The following is a 22,716-nucleotide window of genomic DNA, read 5'->3' as shown; positions in this document are numbered from 1 at the left end:
GAGTAAAAGTAGGAAGGACGAAGGGAGGGGAAAGGAAAGTTAATAGAAGGAAAGGCGGGTGGGAGAGAAAGAGAAAGAAAGAGGGAAGGAAGGGGGGAAGAGAAGTGGAAAGGAGGGAGACCGAGGCGGGGGAGAAGCGTCTGGAGAGTTGCTCCAAAGTTTGGGGGGCCGCAGGGGTGGGCGCGCGTCCCAGGAGGCGGAGGCCAGCCCGGCCCGGGGGCGGTAGGCGGACCACGGCTCCTAGGATGTGGAAAGGGGACGGCGGCGCAGGGGGAGGAGACCCGCACGGCTAGGGCAGCGCGCAGGGGGAGGGGAGCGGGCCGGAGGCGGGCAACGGGGGCCGTGATCCCGCGCGCCGCGAACATGGCCTCCTTACCCGCGGGCCCCGCCGAGCCCCCCGGCTGGGGAGGACGGCGCGCCCCCGCCGCCGGAGGAGAGCAGAGGCAGGAGGAGGAGGATGAAGGCGCTGCCGAGGAAGCGCGCCAACTTCTGCCAACTTCGGCGCCCGCCGCGTCACCGCAGGGTCCTCCCGGCCGAGAGCCAGAGGACGGCGGCGGAGCAGGAGAAGGAGGATCGGGTTTGGCGACGGCTGCTGCGTCCTCTCCAAGCGCGGGGCCGGCCTCCGCCGCGCCCGATCCTCCGCGCTCGCCGCGCTTCTCGGCGGAGCAGGTCTCGTGCGTGTGCGAGGCGCTGCTGCAGGCGGGCGACCCCGGCCAGCTGGGCCGCTTCCTGGGCTCGCTGCCGCCCGACGCCGAGGCGCCGTGCCTGGAGGCGCAGGCGGGCGAGAGCCTGGCCAAGGCGCGCGCGCTGCTGGCCTTCCAGCGTGGCGACTTCGCCGAGCTCTACCGCCTGGTGCAGAGCCGGCGATGGGATGTGGGAGCTCGCTCGCTCGCCGCCCCGCGTGTGCCTATGTGGGGCACGTTACAGCCCCGTGACGTCAGCGCCACGCAGGCAGCCAGACGGCGAGAGCCCCGCGCTGGGCGGCCTCTCCTCGCCGCCGCCACCCCGCCTCTCGCTGCCCGACTCGCCCGCCTCCCTCCCACGGCACACCAGGCAACGTCTCGCGGCACACTAGTGTGCCGCGGAACACCGGTTGGGAAACACTGGATCAGGCTTTTCCCTCTACATAATTCCATCCTCATTTCAGACATTGTGATATATTGTGATGTTCAGCTGATGATATATTGCCATGTTGAAAACCTGATATCGCCCAGTCCTCACTGGGACACACCTCAGGGAAAGCCTTCTTAAAAAGTCTTCACTCAGTTCCTAAACATCATGATGTTTGGGCTGGTAATTGATTCCAGAGTTTCCAGTACATCTCTGGGGCATGTGGTACTAGGTGTAGCAGCATGATGGAGCCATCTTTTTTCCATGATTTCTTTTAAAAAATGAAGCTTTGAAGGCAGGAGCTAGGTTTGTTACAGTTTTCCATAAATGCTGCAGAACCACATTTTTAATACTACGAAAACATTCTATATCTTTGAAAGAAGTTTCAAGTAATTTACTGTGTGCATTGAAGATACACGCAAGATGACTTAATACAAATTGTTATCGATCATCTCTTAGTTTTCACTGTCGAATTACACGTAAACATTTTTAATAAATTTAAAATGAGTAAAAGTATGAGAAATTGCAAATCCCCTATTATAATCAACTTTAAAGTTTCAACAATATTTTGTAAATATTTTAGGGCTCAGACCTTGAAATGTGTCCAGGAAAAGCAAGTGGTGAATAATTATTTGGATTGGTGGCTCTGTTTATTGAGCCTTTTTTTCCACATTACACTGATTTCTATCTATCTACACTGAGAGCCAGTGTGGTGTAGTGGTTAAGAGCGGTAGTCACGTAATCTGGGGAACCGGGTTCGCGTCTCCGCTCCTCCACATGCAGCTGCTGGGTGACCTTGGGCCAGTCACACTTCTGTGAAGTCTCTCAGCCCCACTCACCTCACAGAGTGTTTGTTGTTGGGGGAGGAAGGGAAAGGAGAATGTTAGCCGCTTTGAGACTCCTGAAGGGGAGTGAAAGGCGGGATATCAAATCCAAACTCTTCTTCTTCTTCTATGTAGAATTCATCTCTTACTGTTGTCACAGTTGGGGCACATATGTGCATATAAATGGGTATACTGAAGAATTAATCTAATTCTTAAAATGTGAATGGCCATTTTGTACTTGCAGTTAATGTGTTTTGTGGTTTTGCACTCAGTAATGCATATTTGTGGCCAAAATTGGATTCCTGCCCTTGCTTGGTATTATGGATATAGAACCAGCGGGTGATAGGTTTTTCAATATATATTCAGCCTTCAATATATATTCAATATATATTCAGCCTTGCCATTTATTTATTGCTGTTTAATTATTTTCTGGATTTGTATCATACATTTTGACTAATACCGGGGTTGGAAATCTGTAACACTCTAGATGATGTTGGACTCCAACTCATCCCTGGCAGGTTTCCCCATCATTGGACTTATTTTTTTTTATGGCTGGTCACTGTATTAAACTGCAATGAATATGTTAAAGCAGTGGTTCACAAACTCTTCTCTGGTCTACACTTTCAGAATAAAAATTTGCTTGTGCCACACAAAAATTTTTATTGATAAGAAATACATTGGGAAACAAAAAGAAGCAACTCCTAGCTTTGCTTCATTTATAACATAGAACATAACTACTTTATAATATGATCATGGGCATCCATAAAGTATAAAACAATGCAGCTACATAAGAACATGAATCATTTCCAAAATATACAGTTGTTACAAACTCTACTACCCCGGAAGTAGTACCTCGGGTTGAGAACTTTGCCCCAGAATGAGAACGGAAATGGTGAGCTGGCGGCAGCGGGAGGCCCCATTAGCAAAAGCATGCCTCTAGTTAAGAACAGTTTCAGGTTAAGAATGGTCCTCCAGAACAAATTAAGTTTGTGACCCGAGGTACCACTATAATTATAAACGAGCCTCTTACATACGTACCTTAAGCAGTGCTTTTTTTCAGTGGGTACGGAGGGGTACACATACCCCTAAACATTTTGTGAATCTGTACTTTTGTCCATTTACTGTATTTATTTTTCCAGATTTGAACTTTAAAATGGTGGTTTTCTTGAGTCAAACTTTTTTTTAGAAAAAAAGCACTGACCTTAAGTATGTATACCAATGCGATGAGAGGTATGAGCTTGCAGGATCACTTGATGCTCTTGCTCTCATTTTGAAAATATGGCAACAACATCTATTCATATTCTTCAACTTAAAAAACTATATAATACTACACTGAAATGTTTAAATGTTTCTTTGATTGTCCTTGAATCTTCCCACTACACTTGCCATCCTCTCCTGGCCTTTGAGAAGCGTTGTGTTAAAGCCATATGCATAAAACAAAACCCGACAAGCAGAAGCCAGCTGCTGGTGTTTTCGTTACCTACCTGCAAAACTTCAGACAGGTGCTATGCTAAGATGTATAAAAAACAGTGCTTCAGTAGCTGTCATCATTTAAGAACAAAATAATCTCTCTTAAGACAAAAGAGCAAAAAGCATGCACCAGCAGTGGTAGCTGACACAGTGCTTCCCAGACATTATGGTTTGGACCTCCCACCATCCCTCACAATTCACCATGCTGTCTGGGCTGGTGGGAGTTGTAGTTTAGAACATTTGGAAGAACCGTGTTGGCTACTCCTGCTGTACAGGGTTGACCAGGCTAGTGAGTGTTGAGGGAAACAGAAGACCCCTGCGTAATATTTGTTGACCAAGTCTCCATTAATAAAAACCACAGAAAACAATAACAATCTTTTGTTCATGACATAGTATAAAGTTGTTTCCAATATTCTGTGCAGCTGTTATTTATTACATTTATAATATGCATTTCATTAGGCTTATTATTATTTTATTTTCATTATTTCATTAAAATTTGTATACTGCCTAATACTTACAGGTCTCAGGGTGGGTATAGAGTTCTGCGGTGTCACCCTTCCAAACTTGCTTAGTGTTAGCAAAGTTATTACAACCTGTGCCTTTGAACTGTGCTCTAGAACCTATCTATGTTATAGCATAAAGTTATTGCATATGATAACTTGTTCAATGTAATAAAATATTACAAATTTATTAAAAGCTGCTGATACAGATACTATTAAAACTACTGTTAAAATATTTGCACCCTAGTATTCTAATATTCAAAAGTTGCATGTTGCTTATTAGTTATGAATGACATCTCATGCTACCATTCTGTTTATGGAATGGATTTTGATTCAGTGGAAGCATCCACTATAACGTAAGATTAGGAGAGGTGATTTTTACTGATTTCCCCCTTCCTGCTTCAAGTCCCCCTGCACCACCTTTCATGCCATTCTGGAAGGCCTCTCAGCCTTTTGGATCAGGGTTTGTTGGGGGCACAAGTGGCTGCAGTGAGGAGGGGGAATCTGCAAAAGTCATCTGCCCATCTTTTTACATTAGTGAACTTTGGGGGATGGGAATACAGTCGAGTTGTCATTTGTGCACATTTAATTTCCGCAATCACAGCTTTGCGTAGTTGGCGATCAGCCAGCTGACACCGCACAAATTAAATGGAGGCAAGGTGGAGAGCTTAAAAGTTCTTTCTGTGACACGAAAACCCAGTGTGGAAAGAGCTTTTAAACTCTGCCTTGCTTTTGGGGCTCTGAGAAGTTCTTGCTACACAAAGCTTTTCCAGAGCCAAGTATGTAAGGCAGAGAGCTAAAAGCTCTTCCTTGCATTAGCGGGGGGCGGGGTGAGACCTGCTTTGGTGCTGGCTTTGGGAAGGTAAGGATGCTTGCATGGGTCAGTTCTGAGGTTGTTTTAACACTGCAATTTTGGATTTATGTGCCATCCCCAGAATGTAACCCCTGTGCAAGTTGCAAGTCAAATGTATACACTTGATATGGTTTTTAATGTAAGCCCATTTGAATATGAATTGTGGAAAACATTAATTTAGATTGTGCTGTAAAGCTATAGTATACAAATTGAATTGCCTTTTCTTTTGTATAGGTTTATGGCAACAAATGACTTGATGACTGAACTACAGAAAGATTCTATCAAGTTAGATGATGATAGTGAAAGGAAGGTTGTGAAAATGATTCTGAAGTTGCTGGAAGATAAAAATGGTGAAGTACAAAATTTAGCAGTTAAATGGTATGTATGTGTCTGTGATTAGAGTTTTTAAATTCTTATGCATTGACTCGATTCTATATTGAGCATATAAGAATTGCTTTGTTTGTCTAGTCCAGCATTTTGTCTCCATAAAATGCATGCTTGATGCCCTTGAGAAGATCATCAGCAGAGTACACTGGAGATAGATCATATTCTTGTTTCCTATTTTAAAAAAAAAAATACATTTTTGATATTGTGAATATTAGTCAGTGAAATATTGCTGTTCCTTCTGAAACTCCTGCTGGTCAATTTCATTAGTTGACTCTCAAAGAAAAAAAGATAGTATTCACTCTTTCTACACATTTCATATTTTTATAAAAATCTGAAGAGCTCTGTATTTCATGCCTTCCCATCTGTTTGAAGGCCAAAGGTGGAGTGGTTGATCACTTGATCATACATCTTAATATCGGAACGGTCCCTGTAATTACTACTTAGCTACTCTACATGTAATTGTATAACAAAGGAGATGGTGTTTGGTTTAGATGTATTTAAAATTTGGATAGTTGTGTCATCATGGATAACGGACATGAATTTAAAATTAATTATTAACTTAGATTTTCCTGATGTGAAGATGCAACTTGAAATAACCTACTGAAATTGTTAGTAACTGGTTTGGACATGTCACAAAATATCATGTTAGTTAACAGAGTATATTATCACTCTGTATTTGTGATGTTAATACTGCGGTGGGGAACTCCTGGTCTGTAGACTTAATTAGCCCCAGCAGGCTTCTCCAGTTGATCTCTGAGGCCATTTTGGCCAAGCTACACCAACTTGCCCTGCATCAGACATAATATCTATCAGGTATGGGACAGGTAAAAATGTGGCTCCATTCTGAAAGGGGGGTTTGCTGGCACGTTTATCAGCAGCACCTGAAATCAAACCACATGTGCAAGGGGGGTGGGCTTGGCTGGGGTGGATCTGCACATAGGGAAAACCACTATTAATAACTCAGAAATTAAATTGTTGTAACAACAACAACAAAAATGCTATGGAAAATCACAAAGAATTTTTTTTACTCTCCAGCACCATCTGGTGTTGCATGTTTATTATGTATTCAAGACACTTTTTTGACTAACGGAGCTAAGTTCCAATAAATTGTTCCATATACATTTTGTAAATGTGCCATTAGTTGCCAACTTTGAGAATGTCCCAGGATGTTTTATAAAACTATATTTGCCCGAATGCAGGTTACCATAGATTGACCTGTCTGTGCATTTGACTCCCGGAACTGTTCGAAAATCGAGACATGGCTTCCAATTGGCTGCAGGAGCATCCTGCAGCCAATCGGAAACTGCAAGATGTTCAGCTTCCAAAAATCATTCGAAAACCGGAACACTCACTTCCAGTTTTCGATTGTTCAGGAGCCAAAACAAGTTCCAAGGCATTTGGCAACCAAGGTACGAGTGTACAGGTAAGTGAATTTCTAACATTTTAGATGTGATGAATCAGTTTTTAAAGTGTATTAAATGCTGTTTTGGTTTCGTTACAGCCTTGGGCCCCTGGTGAGTAAAGTGAAAGAATACCAAGTGGAGACAATTGTAGATACCCTCTGTACTAACATGCTTTCTGATAAAGAGCAGCTACGTGATATTTCAAGCATTGGCCTTAAAACAGTCATTGGAGAACTTCCTCCTGCTTCCAGTGGTAATTTCTACTACTCTATATTTAGTCATTTCTCTTCTAGTTTGATATTGATTAATGAAATTGGATTCAGTTGAATTCTAGCTAACACTAAGATTTACTTAACTTGGAGATAAAAGATTTTTTTGATGCCATTGGGGGAATGGTAATCTTTGCCCTTAGATGTTCTTATTGTGTTCTGATTTTTAGCTGGGGTATTTGTGTTTGGAGAAGAGACAAGAGGAGTTCAAGAACTAAAGCTGGTGGACATATTGTGGTCTTTGGTTAAGGTTCTGTGTATGGTATTCTGTAACACCATTATGTTGTGCAGCATGGCCCAGGATTTATGCGTGCAAATGTGCAGACTGTGCTACAGTTGTAGTTAATTTCCCCCAGCAAGGTTGTGTGGTGTAATTGATGCTTTCGCTATGTAACATTTGAAGTTTCACAAGGATGGCAGTCTGCCGTAATTCAGTGGGCCTCTGGGTCAGCAACTTTGTACCTCATTCCACTCTGTCCAACTGAAGGTTCTTCTTGGCCCCTTTGATTCATCCTGATCCTCTTCTGCTGCTTACCGGCTCTTGTTAATGCTAGCTATTGATCATACCAAGAATTATACAAAAATATTTCTAAGTTTTAAGGTACAAACATTTTTTTCTGGGAGTAATTCACCTCCTGTTGTGGCTAACGCTGAAACTAGTGTTTTAAATTTCACCACTTAAATTAAATATGAATCCTAACCTCAAGGAAAAGAGTCGTTCAGTCTGGTTTTAATCTGAGACTACTTGTGACAGTACTTTTAGAAAAGTGAAAATAATGGAAATAAATAGAACATATTGAATCCAAACTGCAAAAATCCACAGTTCAGCCTGATTTTATTTTTAATGGCCTTCAGTTTGGGATCCTGATTTTGCTAGTTGGTTAGGAAAGGAGTGCTACTACTGAGTTTCTGTGTAATTAGTGTTGTCTGTGAAAGAAACACATACAATGAAGTTCAAATTACAAATTAAAAGCTTGAGAAAGTACCTTACTTTGACTTTTACAGTAACAGTGTTCCCTTTATATAATCGTGAGGTGCAAATGCTATTGTTTATGTAGCACAAACACACTTTTGGTGGGGAGCAAGTTTTACAGAAGTATAAAAAATATTGAGAGAAAAATTAAGTGGGCCTTTTCGGTAGTGGCACCTGCACTGTTGAACACCCTCCCATCAGATGTCAAAGAGATAAACAATTACACAACTTTCCGTAGACACCTGAAGACGGCCCTGTATTGGAAAGTTTGTAATGTTTTGCTGTGTTCTGTTATATTCTGTTGGAAGCCCCCTAGAGCGGCTGGGGCAACCCTGTCAGATCAGCAGGGTACAAGTAATTTATTATTGTGGTTATGATTATTACAGACCAATGATAACTGTACATGTTCAGTGGGCACAGAATGCTCACAGAAAAATTAAACAAAACTGAGAGGGGTTGGAAATGGAATGGAATATCCTCAACAGAAGCAACCAAGAGTTCAACACTTTATTGAAATTCTCACTTGTAAAACAGTAATAGAAGTCTTTATATATGCAGCTGTTCTGCTTTACTAGCTAGTTTCTTCTAATATACTGCTTCTAAATAATCCTCAGTGAAATTTGAGCCATGATCAGGAATGCAGGGAGGGCTTTACTCATGGATTGCTCTTACTGGATTATGGTGTATGCATGTGTGTGTGTTTTCCTGCATTACCAGAGTTCAGATTACTAGGCAGTAATCAGAATGAAGTGGACTCTACTCCATCAAAGTTTGTCATACTAAATTTGTTAGTCCTTACGATGCCACAAGACTGTTAGTTGTTTTTGCTGCAACACAGACTAACACTGCTACCCACAATAATTGGTTCTAATAAATCTATCACGAGATAACCCACACTTGTTTTGGAAATGGCTCAAGTTCAGACCAAGTTTGTTACATGTCTTGTGAAATTGCATATATATATGCTGACAAAATGTTATTATGGTGTTTCCCTATTTCTAGGTTCTGCATTAGCAGCTAACGTTTGTAAAAAGATCACTGGGCGTCTTACCAGCGCTATCGCCAAGCAAGAGGATGTGTCTGTTCAGTTAGAGGCCTTAGACATCATGGCTGATATGCTAAGCAGGTAAACATGCATGTTAAAAATGCTTGTAAACAATAATTCCTTTAAAAAGTTGTGTAATGTTCATATGCAGGTCAAATGTCTGAAAACTTTTTATTGAAGAGAATGTTAATGAAGCTGAATGAGTGCAGAGTTGTTAAATGCATAATAAATGTAATGCTGAAGCTGAATTTGCATTAATTATTGCTTCCATATTCAGTAATTGAGAGAGCTTTTTGATACTTTGGATAGAGAAAAGACAGCTAAGAGATACTTAGGGAAAAGCTTTGAAGTGTAAATTTAGGGAAAAACCTGGAGTAAGATCATGTCAACATATTGCACTGTTACTCAGAAATCTATGCTTGCTGCCAATTTGTTCCAGACCAAATTGAAGGTGTTACTACTAGTATAGAAAGTCGTTACAGCTTGGGACCAGTATACTAGAAGGATTGCCTTACCTTACAGATGTCTACAGAATTGGCACTTTTACAAGTGCCACATAATGTTCATGCTGCACTTGTAGGAAGTATGCTTTTTAGTTTGGCAGAACCAATACTCCATTCACCATTTACTTTAGGCAGGTCCCTTTCCTGTACTGCTTATGGTGCTTGCTAAAAACATTTTTGTTAAGGCAAGCCTATCCAGCTGTTGATATGTATTTTAATATAACTGCTGACATGATATATATGTTAGATTGTAACTCTTGACCTTTATTGATAATTTCAGTCTATACTTTATTTTATGTAAACCACTTAGAGGTTTTTATGATTAAGTGGCTTACAAATTCCATTAAAGAAAATTTAAAAAATGAAAGTGCCCGGACAATAAAATTTGTTTTATTCTAACTTAATTTTTGTCTTTTTTAAGGCAAGGAGGATTGCTCGTTAACTTCCATCCTTCTATTCTGACATGCCTGCTTCCTCAGCTGACTAGTCCAAGGCTTGCCGTGAGAAAAAGAACCATCATTGCTCTTGGTCATCTTGTTATGAGTTGTGGAAACATAGTGTTTGTTGACCTCATTGAGCATCTGTTGACAGAGCTTTCTAAAAATGATTCCATGTCAACAACAAGGACCTATATACAGTGTATTGCTGCCATCAGTAGGCAAGCAGGTCATAGAATAGGTAAATAAATTTGCATATTATTGAAATCTTCCTATTTTTCACATGAAATGTTAAATGTTCCCCATGAATGACTGTTTCTGTTTTCTGTTGTCAGGTGAATACCTGGAAAAAATTATCCCTTTGGTAGTAAAATTCTGTAATGTAGATGATGATGAGCTTCGAGAATATTGCATTCAAGCATTTGAATCTTTTGTTAGGAGGTAAGGTGGTAATAGGTTTTTTTCCTGGTTAACTTAACAGTATGAAATAAGTTGAAAGCAAGCTTTAGAGGCACTGAGAAGAGGCTCTGGTTAAACATGGTGGGAACCCTTAAATTGTTAAATTGCATAATATTTTGAGTGTCATTGGTAGAAATTATTTTTTTACTGCTTGCATTGCTATCTCTGATTTTAATGCAACTAACATCTCCCTAGCATAAATAATGCAGCTATTGAGAAGTGGATTCTTAAAAGTTTCCGTTCAAATCACCACTTCACAGGATACATAGATATAGCTAAACCTAGGCCTTATCATGTGCCAATGCTACAAAGTAGCGTTTCCCCAAAGCATCAGTTGCAGTGAACATGTGCAGAGTCTGATTCTGTCTAATATGTGATGAAAACATCTGCACAGGAATACTTTGCTAAATATGATCTTCCATGTAATTTAGAATAGTATGTGGGGAATCAGAATCCTGCATTGCCCTGCCACTCTTCCTCTTCTGCCCCTTCCCCCAGTTGCTTCTGTTGCTTTGTAGCGGAGTGGGAATGGGCATCTAAACATCCAGATTCCAGCCCTTTTGGGGTTAGATGTTCCTGGCATGCACACCTCTAAATGAGAGGAAGTTGCCCTAGAAAGGGCATTGAGAAGAGATGGCACATTGTGCACTGGCTTTGCTTGGGACTTGGCTTGGGAAGTAGCGCTGACTGTGCCAAAATCAGCACATAAGAAATTCATGTGATTCATTGATAAGCACAGAATAATTCATTTGGGTCACTTTCCCCAGATTACTCTGGTTCTCTTGGGATTGCCACCCAGAAGCCCTGCCCTCCCATTTTATCCTGAAAATATTTATTCTTCACTAGCTTGGCCAAAGAGAACCACTTATTATATATTACTTTACCATTGTTCTATACAGTTTTGCTGATAGACCCAGTTCAATCATATAGCAATACTGAGTGATGCTTTATTTTCAGTAGATTCCTAATTAATGTTATGCTTATTATGCAGATGTCCTAAAGAAGTTTATCCTCATGTAACTACCATTATAAACATTTGTCTTAAGTACCTTACATATGATCCCAACTACAATTATGATGATGAAGATGAAGATGAGAATGCTATGGATGCTGATGGTGGAGATGATGATGATCAAGGTGAACTTGTGTGAAGATTGAAATATTCAAGTATCTTAAGACAGCACATACAGTTATTAGTGCAGCATTCTAAATGAAATGTTTTCATAGTGTAATGGCAGAGCTTTGTTAGAAAAGGACACTCCAGCCCAGTCTTTGTGAAAGTAATTTGCCTCTTACTGTTGGAGGCCAGCAGGGAGTAACCAAATTTTGTAAATTGTAAATTGCAAACTGGCACTTATAACTAATGGGGGAATGATGTGAAATGTTCAGTGAAGTGAATGTTCCAAGAAAAATCCATTCCTTTTAATGAGGTTTACCTGAGAGCAGTGATTGTCAGATTGATAGTCATTGATTTGCCTAGTGTTGCTTGTATGCTTTGTTTGTATTTGTATTAATACCCAAATAATAAAATACAAAGTGATCTCTAGGCTATGGGCTTTAGTTATGATTTTCTATATAACACAGAAACCTTTTATTTCCTCCCCACCCCAAAAGGGAGCGATGATGAATACAGTGATGATGATGACATGAGCTGGAAAGTTAGACGTGCAGCTGCGAAATGCTTGGACGCTGTAGTCAGTACGCGACATGAAATGTTACCAGAGTTCTACAAGACGGTGTCCCCTGCTTTAATTGCTAGATTCAAGGAACGAGAGGAAAACGTAAAAGCAGATGTTTTCCATGCATATCTCTCTCTTTTAAAACAAACACGTCCTGTGCAGAGTTGGCTCTGTGATCCTGATGCCATGGAACAAGGAGAGACTCCTTTAACAATGCTTCAGAGTCAGGTTGGTGGATAAAACATTGACATTTTGTAAAATAAAAGGCCATATTGTTTGCTCTGGATAAACGTGAGAAAGGGGAAAACATTAATTTGCACCTTTCCCTCAAAGCAACGTGTTTTAGAAAGTTTAGGAGTTTTACTGTCTTTATAATCTAGAGCTTTTGGAATTGTGCTGCTGTCGACCACTTTTGATGCCGAGTGGTGACTGCCTGCTTTCATAATTCAACATAGAATTTCTCTCTCCCCCCACAAGCCCCCTCTGTACCCAAAAAATCTGTTGGGGGGGAGGAAGGAGAAACCCCATTATGTGAGCAGATACTTGTTTGTGCTACTTTTAAGCATCTTTGCAATTTTTGAAATCTGCTGGGCTTTCTGCAAAGTGCCAAAAGCTTGCTTCTGTCTGAATGTCCGTGGTCCTCATATTTACTTAAGAATCACACAAAACCTGTTGGGTTGTATATATAAAAAGTGCTAACTGCTGAACATTGTAACATGTATATAATAATTACAGGTTCCCAACATTGTTAAAGCCTTGCACAAACAGATGAAGGAGAAGAGTGTAAAGACTCGTCAGTGTTGTTTTAACATGCTAACAGAGTTGGTCAATGTCTTGCCTGGGGCTCTCACACAGCATATTCCTGTACTTGTCCCAGGTATGAAAAATATATCTTAACATTTTGTAAAGTTCTAACCTTGACATCTGGTAGTGCTTTGAAGCATGCTTATATATTTTGCATAGAAGTGGCATATTATTAGAATTTTGGTTCTCATGTAGTGTACTATGTGTGTGTATTTTACCAAGCTTTCTACAACTATATCTGTACATTTGCTTGTTCTCTATTGAATTTATTCCTGTACATTGCAACTGGCATTCCTTGAGAAAGATATTCAGATAGAAGAGATGCTAATAATTGATATTTCTGTTATGGTTGGTAATACAGTCGTACCTTGGAAGTCGAACGGAATCCATTCCGGAAGTCCGTTCAATTTTCAAAACGTTCAAAAACTAAAGCTCCTGCAGCCAATTGGAAGCCCCAACGGACATTTGGCTTCCAAACAGTCATTTCTGGGTTTGCGGCATTTGGGAGCCAAAATGTTCGAGAACTAAGCTGTTCGAAAACCAAGGTATGACTTGCTTGCAGTTTTTTATCTGTGGCTTCAGATAAAACATAATATGCATACAGAATAATGATTCGAAATGGTATGAGAGATGGAAATAATGTGAAAAATATAACCAGGATCAGGGAAGGAGTAATGCAAGTCAGATTTTTAGCAAGATTGTAGACCTTTATTGTGATTGGAGACAATATGCAAGTGTCATTAAACTAGAAAAACCAGTATGCATCCAAAGCATAAAATACCTAGTGGCAAGCCTCCAAACATGAATAGGATTAGGTCCAGGAATCATTTTGTCCTCCCTGCTTCATTCTCTGGCAAACCATATTATTTTAGTAGCACAAAATTTTTAGATTGGGTGGCTGCTACTAAGCTATTGTAAAATCGCTTGACTGCTAGGTGCATGAAAGAGCAGAAAGAGGCCCAAGGAAGCTCTGATTTTGAAGGATTGCTGGTGTGGTTACAGTTAGAAGCGAAACCTAGATTGAATCTATTGGGTTAATGGGATTTGTATAAAAGGCTTTGTTTGGAAAGATGAGTTCTGAGTAAAAAACTGAGCCAAGAGGAGGTTCAAAATTAGACAAAAATTTTGCTCTTAATGAAAAATATTGGATAAACCATCAAATCACCTTTTCCTATCTGCGCTACTTAAGTATAAGTTCAGAAACTTACTGGTTTGTAACCTGCTTTAAATCAGCAAATGTGCTTCAGATATACAATTGTGTGAATTAACTCTTTATTCTTCTTACAGGGATAATTTTTTCACTGAACGACAAATCAAGTTCTTCTAATCTGAAGATAGATGCTTTATCGTGTTTGTATGTGATCCTCTGCAATCACACACCCCAAGTTTTTCACCCTCATGTTCAAGCATTGGTGCCTCCTGTTGTGGCATGCGTTGGAGACCCATTTTATAAAATAACATCTGAGGCGCTGTTGGTTACCCAGCAGCTTGTGAAAGTCATCCGGCCTCTGGATCAGCCTTCTTCTTTTGATGCAAGCCCTTACATCAAAGATTTGTTTACATGTACAATCAAGAGACTCAAAGCTGCTGATATTGACCAGGAAGTAAAAGAGAGGGCAATCTCCTGTATGGGTCAAATCATTTGCAGTCTCGGCGACAATCTTGGCTCTGACCTTCCTAGTACACTTCAGATCTTCTTAGAGAGACTAAAAAATGAGATCACTCGGCTAACGACTGTGAAGGCTTTGACTCTGATAGCTGGTTCTCCGCTGAAGATAGATCTGAGGCCAGTTCTAGGAGAAGGTGTTCCTATTCTTGCTTCTTTCCTCCGAAAGAACCAGAGAGCTCTGAAACTAGGAACTCTTTCCGCTTTAGATATATTAATCAAAAACTACAGTGACAGCTTGACAGCTGCTATGATTGATGCTGTCCTGGATGAGCTTCCACCGCTCATCAGTGAGAGTGATATGCATGTGTCACAAATGGCCATTAGTTTTCTGACCACCCTTGCTAAAGTTTATCCTTCTTCTCTCTCGAAAATCAGTGGCTCCATACTGAATGAACTTATTGGGCTGGTGAGGTCACCATTATTGCAGGGTGGAGCACTTAGTGCCATGCTAGAATTTTTCCAAGCTCTGGTTGTGACTGGAACAAGTAACTTAGGATATATGGACTTATTGCGTATGTTAACGGGCCCAGTGTACTCTCAGAGTACAGCACTTACTCACAAGCAGTCTTATTATTCCATTGCCAAATGTGTAGCTGCCCTTACACGAGCATGCCCTAAAGAGGGACCAGCAGTAGTAGGTCAGTTTATTCAAGATGTTAAGAACTCAAGGTCAACAGATTCCATCCGTCTCCTTGCTTTGCTTTCTCTTGGGGAAGTTGGACACCACATTGACTTAAGTGGACAAATAGAGCTAAAATCTGTAATATTAGAAGCATTCTCCTCTCCAAGTGAAGAAGTGAAATCAGCAGCTTCTTACGCATTGGGCAGCATCAGTGTCGGCAACCTTCCTGAGTACCTCCCATTTGTCTTACAAGAAATTACTAGTCAACCTAAAAGGCAATACCTTCTGCTCCATTCCTTGAAGGAGATAATTAGCTCCGCAACAGTGCAAGGCCTCAAACCATATGTGGAGAGCATCTGGTCTTTGCTCCTGAAACACTGTGAGTGTGCAGAAGAGGGTACCAGAAATGTTGTTGCTGAATGCTTGGGGAAGCTTACTTTAATAGACCCAGAGACTCTGCTACCGCGCCTTAAAGGATATTTGCTTTCAGGTTTGTAAACTTTTAACATCTTCATGTAGTGTGTTGGGATACCACCCACAACTAATTTCTCCAGAATGGTCCTATTCAGTTGTAATAGTTTCAGACTGGAGTAAATTGATTGTGGATTTGATAGAAGAGAAGGATTTCTTCAGTGCATGTCTTAAACAGAAATTGTAACTCTTAAAAACTGAAAACTAAGTTATGTTTTGCGGGTAATAATTAGAAAATGTCACCCACTTAGGAGGGAAGTATTATAAGGATTTTTTGAGACCAATTTAAAAGCACTGTGCAAAGAATATTACAGAGAAATGATCTACTTAATATTGTCCTGCCAAAAGGATTTCAACAAGGATAGTTTGAGATCAGTCAAAGTGATATTGCTACTGACCAATAGAAATTAGATTACCTATGTCCATATATTTTTGTGGAAACCCCTTATGTCCAGGTGTTGATTGTATTCCACCATTTTTGTCTGTTCTGATCAACTTTGATTCATCTGGGTGACATTTTAGCTATGTGATTGCTTATGGAGATAAAAAGGGCAGAAAGTCTTCAGCCTACCATTAGCGAAAAAGGTTTGTTAATTCCATGTGCTACAGTTCTTATTGTAATAGAACAATTGGCCATTGCTGCCTAGACAATCCTAGTGGAACACATTTCTAGTAGATCTGCGGCCCATTTTTTTAAATTGAATTATTCAAACAGAAACAAACAAAGTCAGACAATATAAGCTAAATAATAAAAACCAAGGCAATACGTTCTGTTCATACAAGTGGGGCGGGGGAATGGTTAGTGATCCAGGCCAGTGCTCAAGACATTCAAGCAAATAGATGTCCAGATATCAGATAATTTCCCTTCTTTTTTGTGCTTTTGGAAGGTCACCAGCTGAGTTCTGTCCCTGTATGATATGGGGAGTAGACCTATTGAAGTGTTAGATGTTTAGCCACTACAAATGCCCTTAGAAAGAAGTTAATTTGACCCTTCTGTCAGGTTCCAATGGACCTGTACATAATTCAGCAAAACATTAAAATCTGAAAACCTAAGGTGTCCAAAACCATATTTATGTGGCTGCTGTGGCCCAATTTTGTTGCAGATTTAAATAAAATTCATTTTCAAAGGGGATTGGACAAATTCATGGAGGAGTGTATCAGAGCCGATATATCACTGTACCACTTCTTGGGGATGAGAAGCAGGCAAGAGAAGTCCTTATGGGCTTCACATAGACACCTCAATGACCTGTGAGAACAGGATGTTGGGCCTTAGGTCTGATCCAGCAAAGGTTCTTTTTATGTTCTTATCTGTATCATACCTCAGAACCATATGGCTGATCATAGTAAGAAGAGTACAAAACCAGAGTTTAAATCTTAACTTGGCTAACAAGCTTACTGGATGACGTTGGGACAGTCACCATTTCTCAACTTCTTTCACAAGGGGATAATTATGTACACTGAGCTGAGCAATTTGAAGAAAGAGCAAAGTTAAAAACATCAGAGTTGGTGGCTATCACTACAGAATCCATAGCTTAGCTATGCTTGGTGTGATGAAGTGCTTCCATTGTCTAAATATGACAAGCCAAAAGTCTATGCTTGCTCCTAACTTATTTTCTTATTTGAAACATGATTAATCAGCTTCTCTAGAAACTGTTTAATAGGCCTTTGCTTTGGGGTGTGCATGCCAAAGGCACAAAATTCATTATTTGCCTATAGAAAAAAATCAAAGTTAGTATTATTTGTTGGATATACTTCACCGTTCAATGTGTCCCCAGAACAACTTGCTAGATATGAATTACATAAAAACAAAAAAGAGAGTTATAAAAACAGTAACTAGAAAAAAGGAAACAATGTATTGAGGATAAAATATCCTGAGAAAATATGGACTGAAGTTGGCAATGCTGCTATTATTGAGATATTTCTTTTAAATGTTTAATCACAACATGCTATCTTAAAATACATAACTTTTTACACTCAACTTGGAATGTTTTTAACAACTTGAACCCCATGACATTCCTGCAGTGTATCTGTAAAACTGTTGTGTTAAACTGACAGCTTCAGTTCGGAAAGGGGGTGGTTCTTAGCAGAACTGCTACTATATTACACGCTAGACTAGGCTTAACATGCATAGAACCTAATTTTGTGTTCCATCAAGTATACCTGCTTGACCAATTTAAGTCCATTGATTTCAGTGGATTGTATGCAGCATTTGTCTTACCCACTGAAACTAATGGACCCAACTAACTGAAGTCCTTTGATTTCAAGTAGGCCAACTCAGTGTTTGACTTAGTTGGAGACAGCCCTCTGAGATCTGACCTGTTTATATTGTTTTTCTTAATTACCCGGAGTGATTGCCCCCTGTGACGTGGTAAACTGCTTTTGAATTTAACATTAGGAACCTTTCAAATTCTGCTTGTAATTTGGCATGGGGGGGGGAGCTGTTGAAAAAAAAATATTAATTGGATTTGTGTGATTCATTTGCGTAGTAAGTAGTTTTTTGAATCCCCACTAAGGGAAATGCTACAGGATGAATTATGCATTAATAAAATACCAGTATTTTAAAAAGTTGCCATTGTTATTAATAATCATGATGTTTTTGTAATTGCATACTACAGCATGGGACAATGAGGACATTGTTCAAGCATTCTGGTTAATTTTTTTTGTTATTAGGATCATCATATGCTCGAAGTTCAGTGGTCACTGCTGTGAAGTTCACAATCTCTGACCATCCACAGCCCATAGACCCATTATTAAAGAATTGTATAGGTAAGTGAAATTGCAATCACTTCAAGCAGTGCAATTTACCTTGAGATGACATACTTTCTTCCATGTGTGCATGTGAGTGTGCTTTAAAAGGTCAGTATTTTCTAGGTACCAGTGTCAAATGTAGCTTTTTCAGGTCGGGGAAAAAGAGGGTGACTCAAGTACTTGAGATTTTCCTAGCAAAGGATAATGCTTCCCTTTTAAATGGAAGCAGGGATTCTCCCAGCTTAAAGCAAACTTTTTGTCTAAACATGCTCATTGATTTCTGTGTTGTCTATAAATTTATTCAAAGCTATGTCCAATAATAGTGCAGCACAACAAATGTTCGTTCAAAGATGCTGTAATAAAAGTTGAGAATGGGTTGTGTAGGTGCGGTATAATCGCTGCAGTCCATGAATGAGGCTTTTTGTGGAGTCATTGAATTGTACGTAGTCTTAAAAAAAACACACCCAGCCTTTTGTGGCTGGGAAAGTGGATACTTTCTGATATGGTAGCTGGGAAAAAAATCTTATTCCTGTTAAAGTCATTGGTTTGTCTTATTTGTGTTTTCCATTTCCTGTATGGTTTCTTTGAAACATGCTTTCCCCTTAGATTTGGAGAATTAATTTCTTAAAGTCCTGAAACAGGGCTGTCTGAGACTATGAAATGTCAAAACTGAAAGTGGCAGTTTTCAGATTTGCTTAATTATGCCACTCATAGAGGAACTGGGGTGGGGGAAGATTGTACAGTGATACCTCGAGTTATGTACCGTCCCCCTTGCGAATGCTGCGGGTTACACGCTCTGCTAACCCGGAAGTAGATGCCCCTTGTTGTGACCTTTGCCCCGGGATGTGAGCGGAAGCCGCGGTGTGGCAGTAGCAGGAGGCGCCATTAGAGAAAGTGCGCCTCATGTTACGAGTGGTTTCCTGTTACGAATGGACTTCCGGAATGGATTGAGTACGTAACACGTACCACTGTACACATGAAGTTCTCAAAAACCTCTCACAAACTTGATGAATTATCAAAGTAAATTGGTTGTTCAAAAGGTAAATATGCATTGGAATGATAATTGCTGCCGTATTTCACAAAAATGTAGGCAAACCAGTTAGTACAAAGTACAGTTATGCTTTTGCAACATGTCGTAAGAGGAAATGTATAAGGAAAGTGAGACTCACTTTTTATTTATAGTGAGTTTATTGTTGTGTTTGTCACCTGTAGCCCATTTTTTTCATGAGATGACATACTAATCCAACCTCTCCTAATTCATGGCCCCGCCTTTTACAAACATCAGTTGGGCAGGGAGAAGCTAGTGGGAAGTTCAAAAGTGGCAAATATTGAACAGGAGCATATGCTGTTAACTTTCTTTAAATGATTGCAGGTGACTTTTTGAAAACATTGGAAGATCCAGATCTGAATGTGAGACGAGTAGCTCTGGTAACATTTAATTCAGCAGCACACAATAAACCATCACTAATAAGGGACCTTTTAGATACTGTGCTTCCACATCTTTATAATGAAACAAAAGTGAGAAAGGAACTAATAAGAGAGGTATGTAATCCACTCAAGTTACAGGGTGAGTAAGCAGTGGTGTTCAGAATAGCTAATGTTTTCTGTTTAAGTTTTTTTGTATTCAGATCCTCGTGCAAGTTCAGGCAACTGTTTTCTGTACTGATTAGGTGGCTAACTAAAGCCGAGTCCTTCTGGAAAGTTTTGCATATGAGTGCTTTAACCTAGAATTATTGAAGAAACTCATCATATTTTATATGATGATATGAGTTAAGAGAGACCATAAGTTTACCTTGAGTGAGGAACATACATGAAATATAATTTGAAAACTGCCATATTGTAACGAATTTCAATAAACATCTTTCATAGTACCAGAAATGAAAATACAGGGAAGGTATTGAGCTACTGGAATAAAGAGCAATGCAAAATGTTTTGTGTTCACTGCATGCATTGTTACAAAGGGAGCCAAGCCAAATGAGTCATGTCCCAGAATCTTCACAAGTCATATAGGTTTTCCCATACAATCAGCTCCAATTTAATTTTAATGTGATTCATCTTACTGCAGAATTGTGGGCATACAGAGTGTAACTTGAAATGCAAAACCTACTCTTAATTGTGAAGGGAAATTCCATGTTGATATTATATCTGATGCTAAAAATGATTTTGATGCAAGTTATTATTTTATATCATACACAAAATATGTATATCATAAAAGCTAGGCAAATGTAAGAACATATGTTTCAGTGCGTTCAACAATTTCTGATCTGATTTGCAGGTTGAAATGGGTCCATTTAAGCATACAGTTGATGATGGTCTTGACATTAGAAAGGCAGCTTTTGAGTGTATGTACACTCTGCTCGATAGCTGCCTTGATAGGCTAGACATCTTTGAATTCCTAAACCATGTGGAAGATGGTTTGAAGGATCACTATGATATTAAGGTTAGTACTTGTTATTTGCTTATATGTGTATTTGAACACACATATACATATGCATATACTTATACGGATGTAGATATTTGTAACTTAGTTGCTGAAAAATTGCAATAAAACAGTAAAAAAACAAAACATGGGAAGGTGGTATTGGCTTTGTACAAAAATTAATGAAAGCTTTTTCTACCTTTTATTCTGCTCTCAAGTTAGGGCACCTAATCCCTTGTGATAGCCAGTTGTGGTTATCCCCCTTGCTCAACAAGTTTCTATTTGCGCAAACATGATTTCCCCTTCCTATTCTCCTCTGTCCAGCCTCCCTGCACCACCACAGTCTGCTCTGGAGGAGCACCTAGGGTGGACAGCAAAGGAAAGGAAGATGAAATCTGCTGCTGCTTTTCTTTTCCCTGATTTTGTGCTATTATATGGAAACTGTTTTTCTTAAAGACGATTCCTTCTACAGGAAATAGCCATTGGTAGTCCAGAGGCTTCCAACAATATGAACTACAACATATTATCAGCTTTGATAAGCAATTGCTTCCAGTTCAGCATGAATTTGACTAATAAAGACAACATTCAAATGATTGGTTTTGTGGTAGAGAAACATCAAAAAGTGTAGTCAAGAGAATATGGATCCTGGATACTGCTTTTTCTCCCTATACTTGTAGAGTCACAGTTAGATTTTCGGATACTTAAAATCTGTTCTTAGCTAAAACTTTGTTATTTATTCAATTTTTATTTCTTCTTAACCAGATGCTAACATTTTTGATGCTGGTGAGACTGTCTACCCTATGTCCAAGTGCAGTTTTGCAGAGGCTGGATAGACTGGTTGAACCCTTACGTGCTACATGTACAACCAAGGTATTGTGTGAATTGAATTGCTTTGAATTAGCCTACAGGATAATTGTAAAGCATAGTCTCATATATATATATTACTTTGGCCACAGACTCCGTCTTGGAAAGATAATCTTTTGAAGCCACTATTCTTTCTCAACATGCTGTTTCTCTATTTCACCCAGTTTTTTCTCTGATCATATTTTGTAAGCAGCTTTCATATGTAGTTTGAGGTCCTGTCCATTCAGAGGTTTCTTCACCCATGTGTTACCTTAAGAAACTTTCAGTTATTATTTCAGTTTATACCTAGGAATAGTCTTGATTGAAGCAAAAGCAAGAAGTGTGCTTTTAGATAGAAGAAAGAAGCCTGATTTCTAGCAGTGTGCTTTTGTGGCTATATGATGGCACCTTTGCTTTAATCTTGAGGCTTGTCTAGACAATGTTGTCAGGGATAGTAGTTCAGTAGTTAGTGAATCTCTTAAGTTGGCCACTGTGACGTAAGGCTACTACTAGACATTTCATGCATTCTTGTTTAGTGTTCTCTGTTCTGCTGTCAACTCAGCAAGTGGACATACTATCTGATGTGGGTATGCGTACATTTGAATAGCTTTCTAGATAGATTTTACTGTTGAATTTATATAATATGTATCTTTTTTAACTAAACAGGTAAAAGCAAATTCTGTGAAGCAGGAATTTGAAAAGCAAGATGAACTGAAGCGATCTGCCATGAGAGCAGTAGCAGCATTATTAACCATTCCAGAAGCAGAAAAGAGTCCACTGATGAGCGAATTTCAGTCACAGATAAGCTCTAATCCTGAGCTTGCGGCCATTTTTGAAAGCATCCAGAAAGATTCGTCGTCCACTAATTTGGAATCAATGGACACTAGTTAGATACTCAGAATGGAAACCATTAATTTGAACCATACGATGCACTGAATTGACAAGTTAAAAACAAACAAACAAACAGAAAAGTATCTAATCTTCACAATGTTCCATTTTACCTTTATGGAGACAGTTTGGCTTTTTTCCCATTGTTGCTTTTTTAGCATTTATTCCAGAAATATGTATTTCCATAACTCAAAAGTTGTAAACCACTCAAGTTTTAGTGGATTTGGACACACATTAAATAGAAATAAAAGGTTAAAACGCATGGTGTATGGAAATAGATTCCAACATCTGTTTGCCCTGTAATGTTTAGGATTAAAAGTTTAAAAATTTGTGACCATGA

General features: G+C 39.5%; 1 protein-coding gene across 2 annotated transcripts in view; it reads left to right on the top strand.

Annotated features, from left to right (window-relative positions):
• CAND1 (cullin associated and neddylation dissociated 1) overlaps positions 1–22,716 on the top strand; it is a 26,119-nt gene extending 3,403 nt beyond the window's left edge. The window contains exons 2-15 of one of the 2 annotated variants that reach the window (XM_083463351.1): positions 4,992–5,135; positions 6,646–6,800; positions 8,792–8,915; positions 9,759–10,015; positions 10,110–10,215; positions 11,225–11,370; positions 11,848–12,140; positions 12,648–12,789; positions 14,004–15,497; positions 18,149–18,244; positions 19,599–19,768; positions 20,502–20,666; positions 21,408–21,515; positions 22,155–22,716. In XM_083463351.1, the coding sequence (XP_083319477.1) occupies positions 4,992–5,135; positions 6,646–6,800; positions 8,792–8,915; positions 9,759–10,015; positions 10,110–10,215; positions 11,225–11,370; positions 11,848–12,140; positions 12,648–12,789; positions 14,004–15,497; positions 18,149–18,244; positions 19,599–19,768; positions 20,502–20,666; positions 21,408–21,515; positions 22,155–22,379 (3,625 nt within the window). In that variant the 3' untranslated portion in view covers positions 22,380–22,716. Of the gene's footprint in view, positions 1–4,991; positions 5,136–6,645; positions 6,801–8,791; positions 8,916–9,758; positions 10,016–10,109; positions 10,216–11,224; positions 11,371–11,847; positions 12,141–12,647; positions 12,790–14,003; positions 15,498–18,148; positions 18,245–19,598; positions 19,769–20,501; positions 20,694–20,739; positions 20,770–21,407; positions 21,516–22,154 lie in introns of those variants that run through there. The other variant, XM_083463352.1, reaches the window with a different exon arrangement.

The sequence above is a fragment of the Podarcis liolepis genome (assembly GCF_965112155.1).
Source record: "Podarcis liolepis genome assembly, chromosome: 10".
Classification (NCBI taxonomy): domain Eukaryota; kingdom Metazoa; phylum Chordata; class Lepidosauria; order Squamata; family Lacertidae; genus Podarcis; species Podarcis liolepis.
This window is presented reverse-complemented; position numbering and strand designations above follow the sequence as displayed.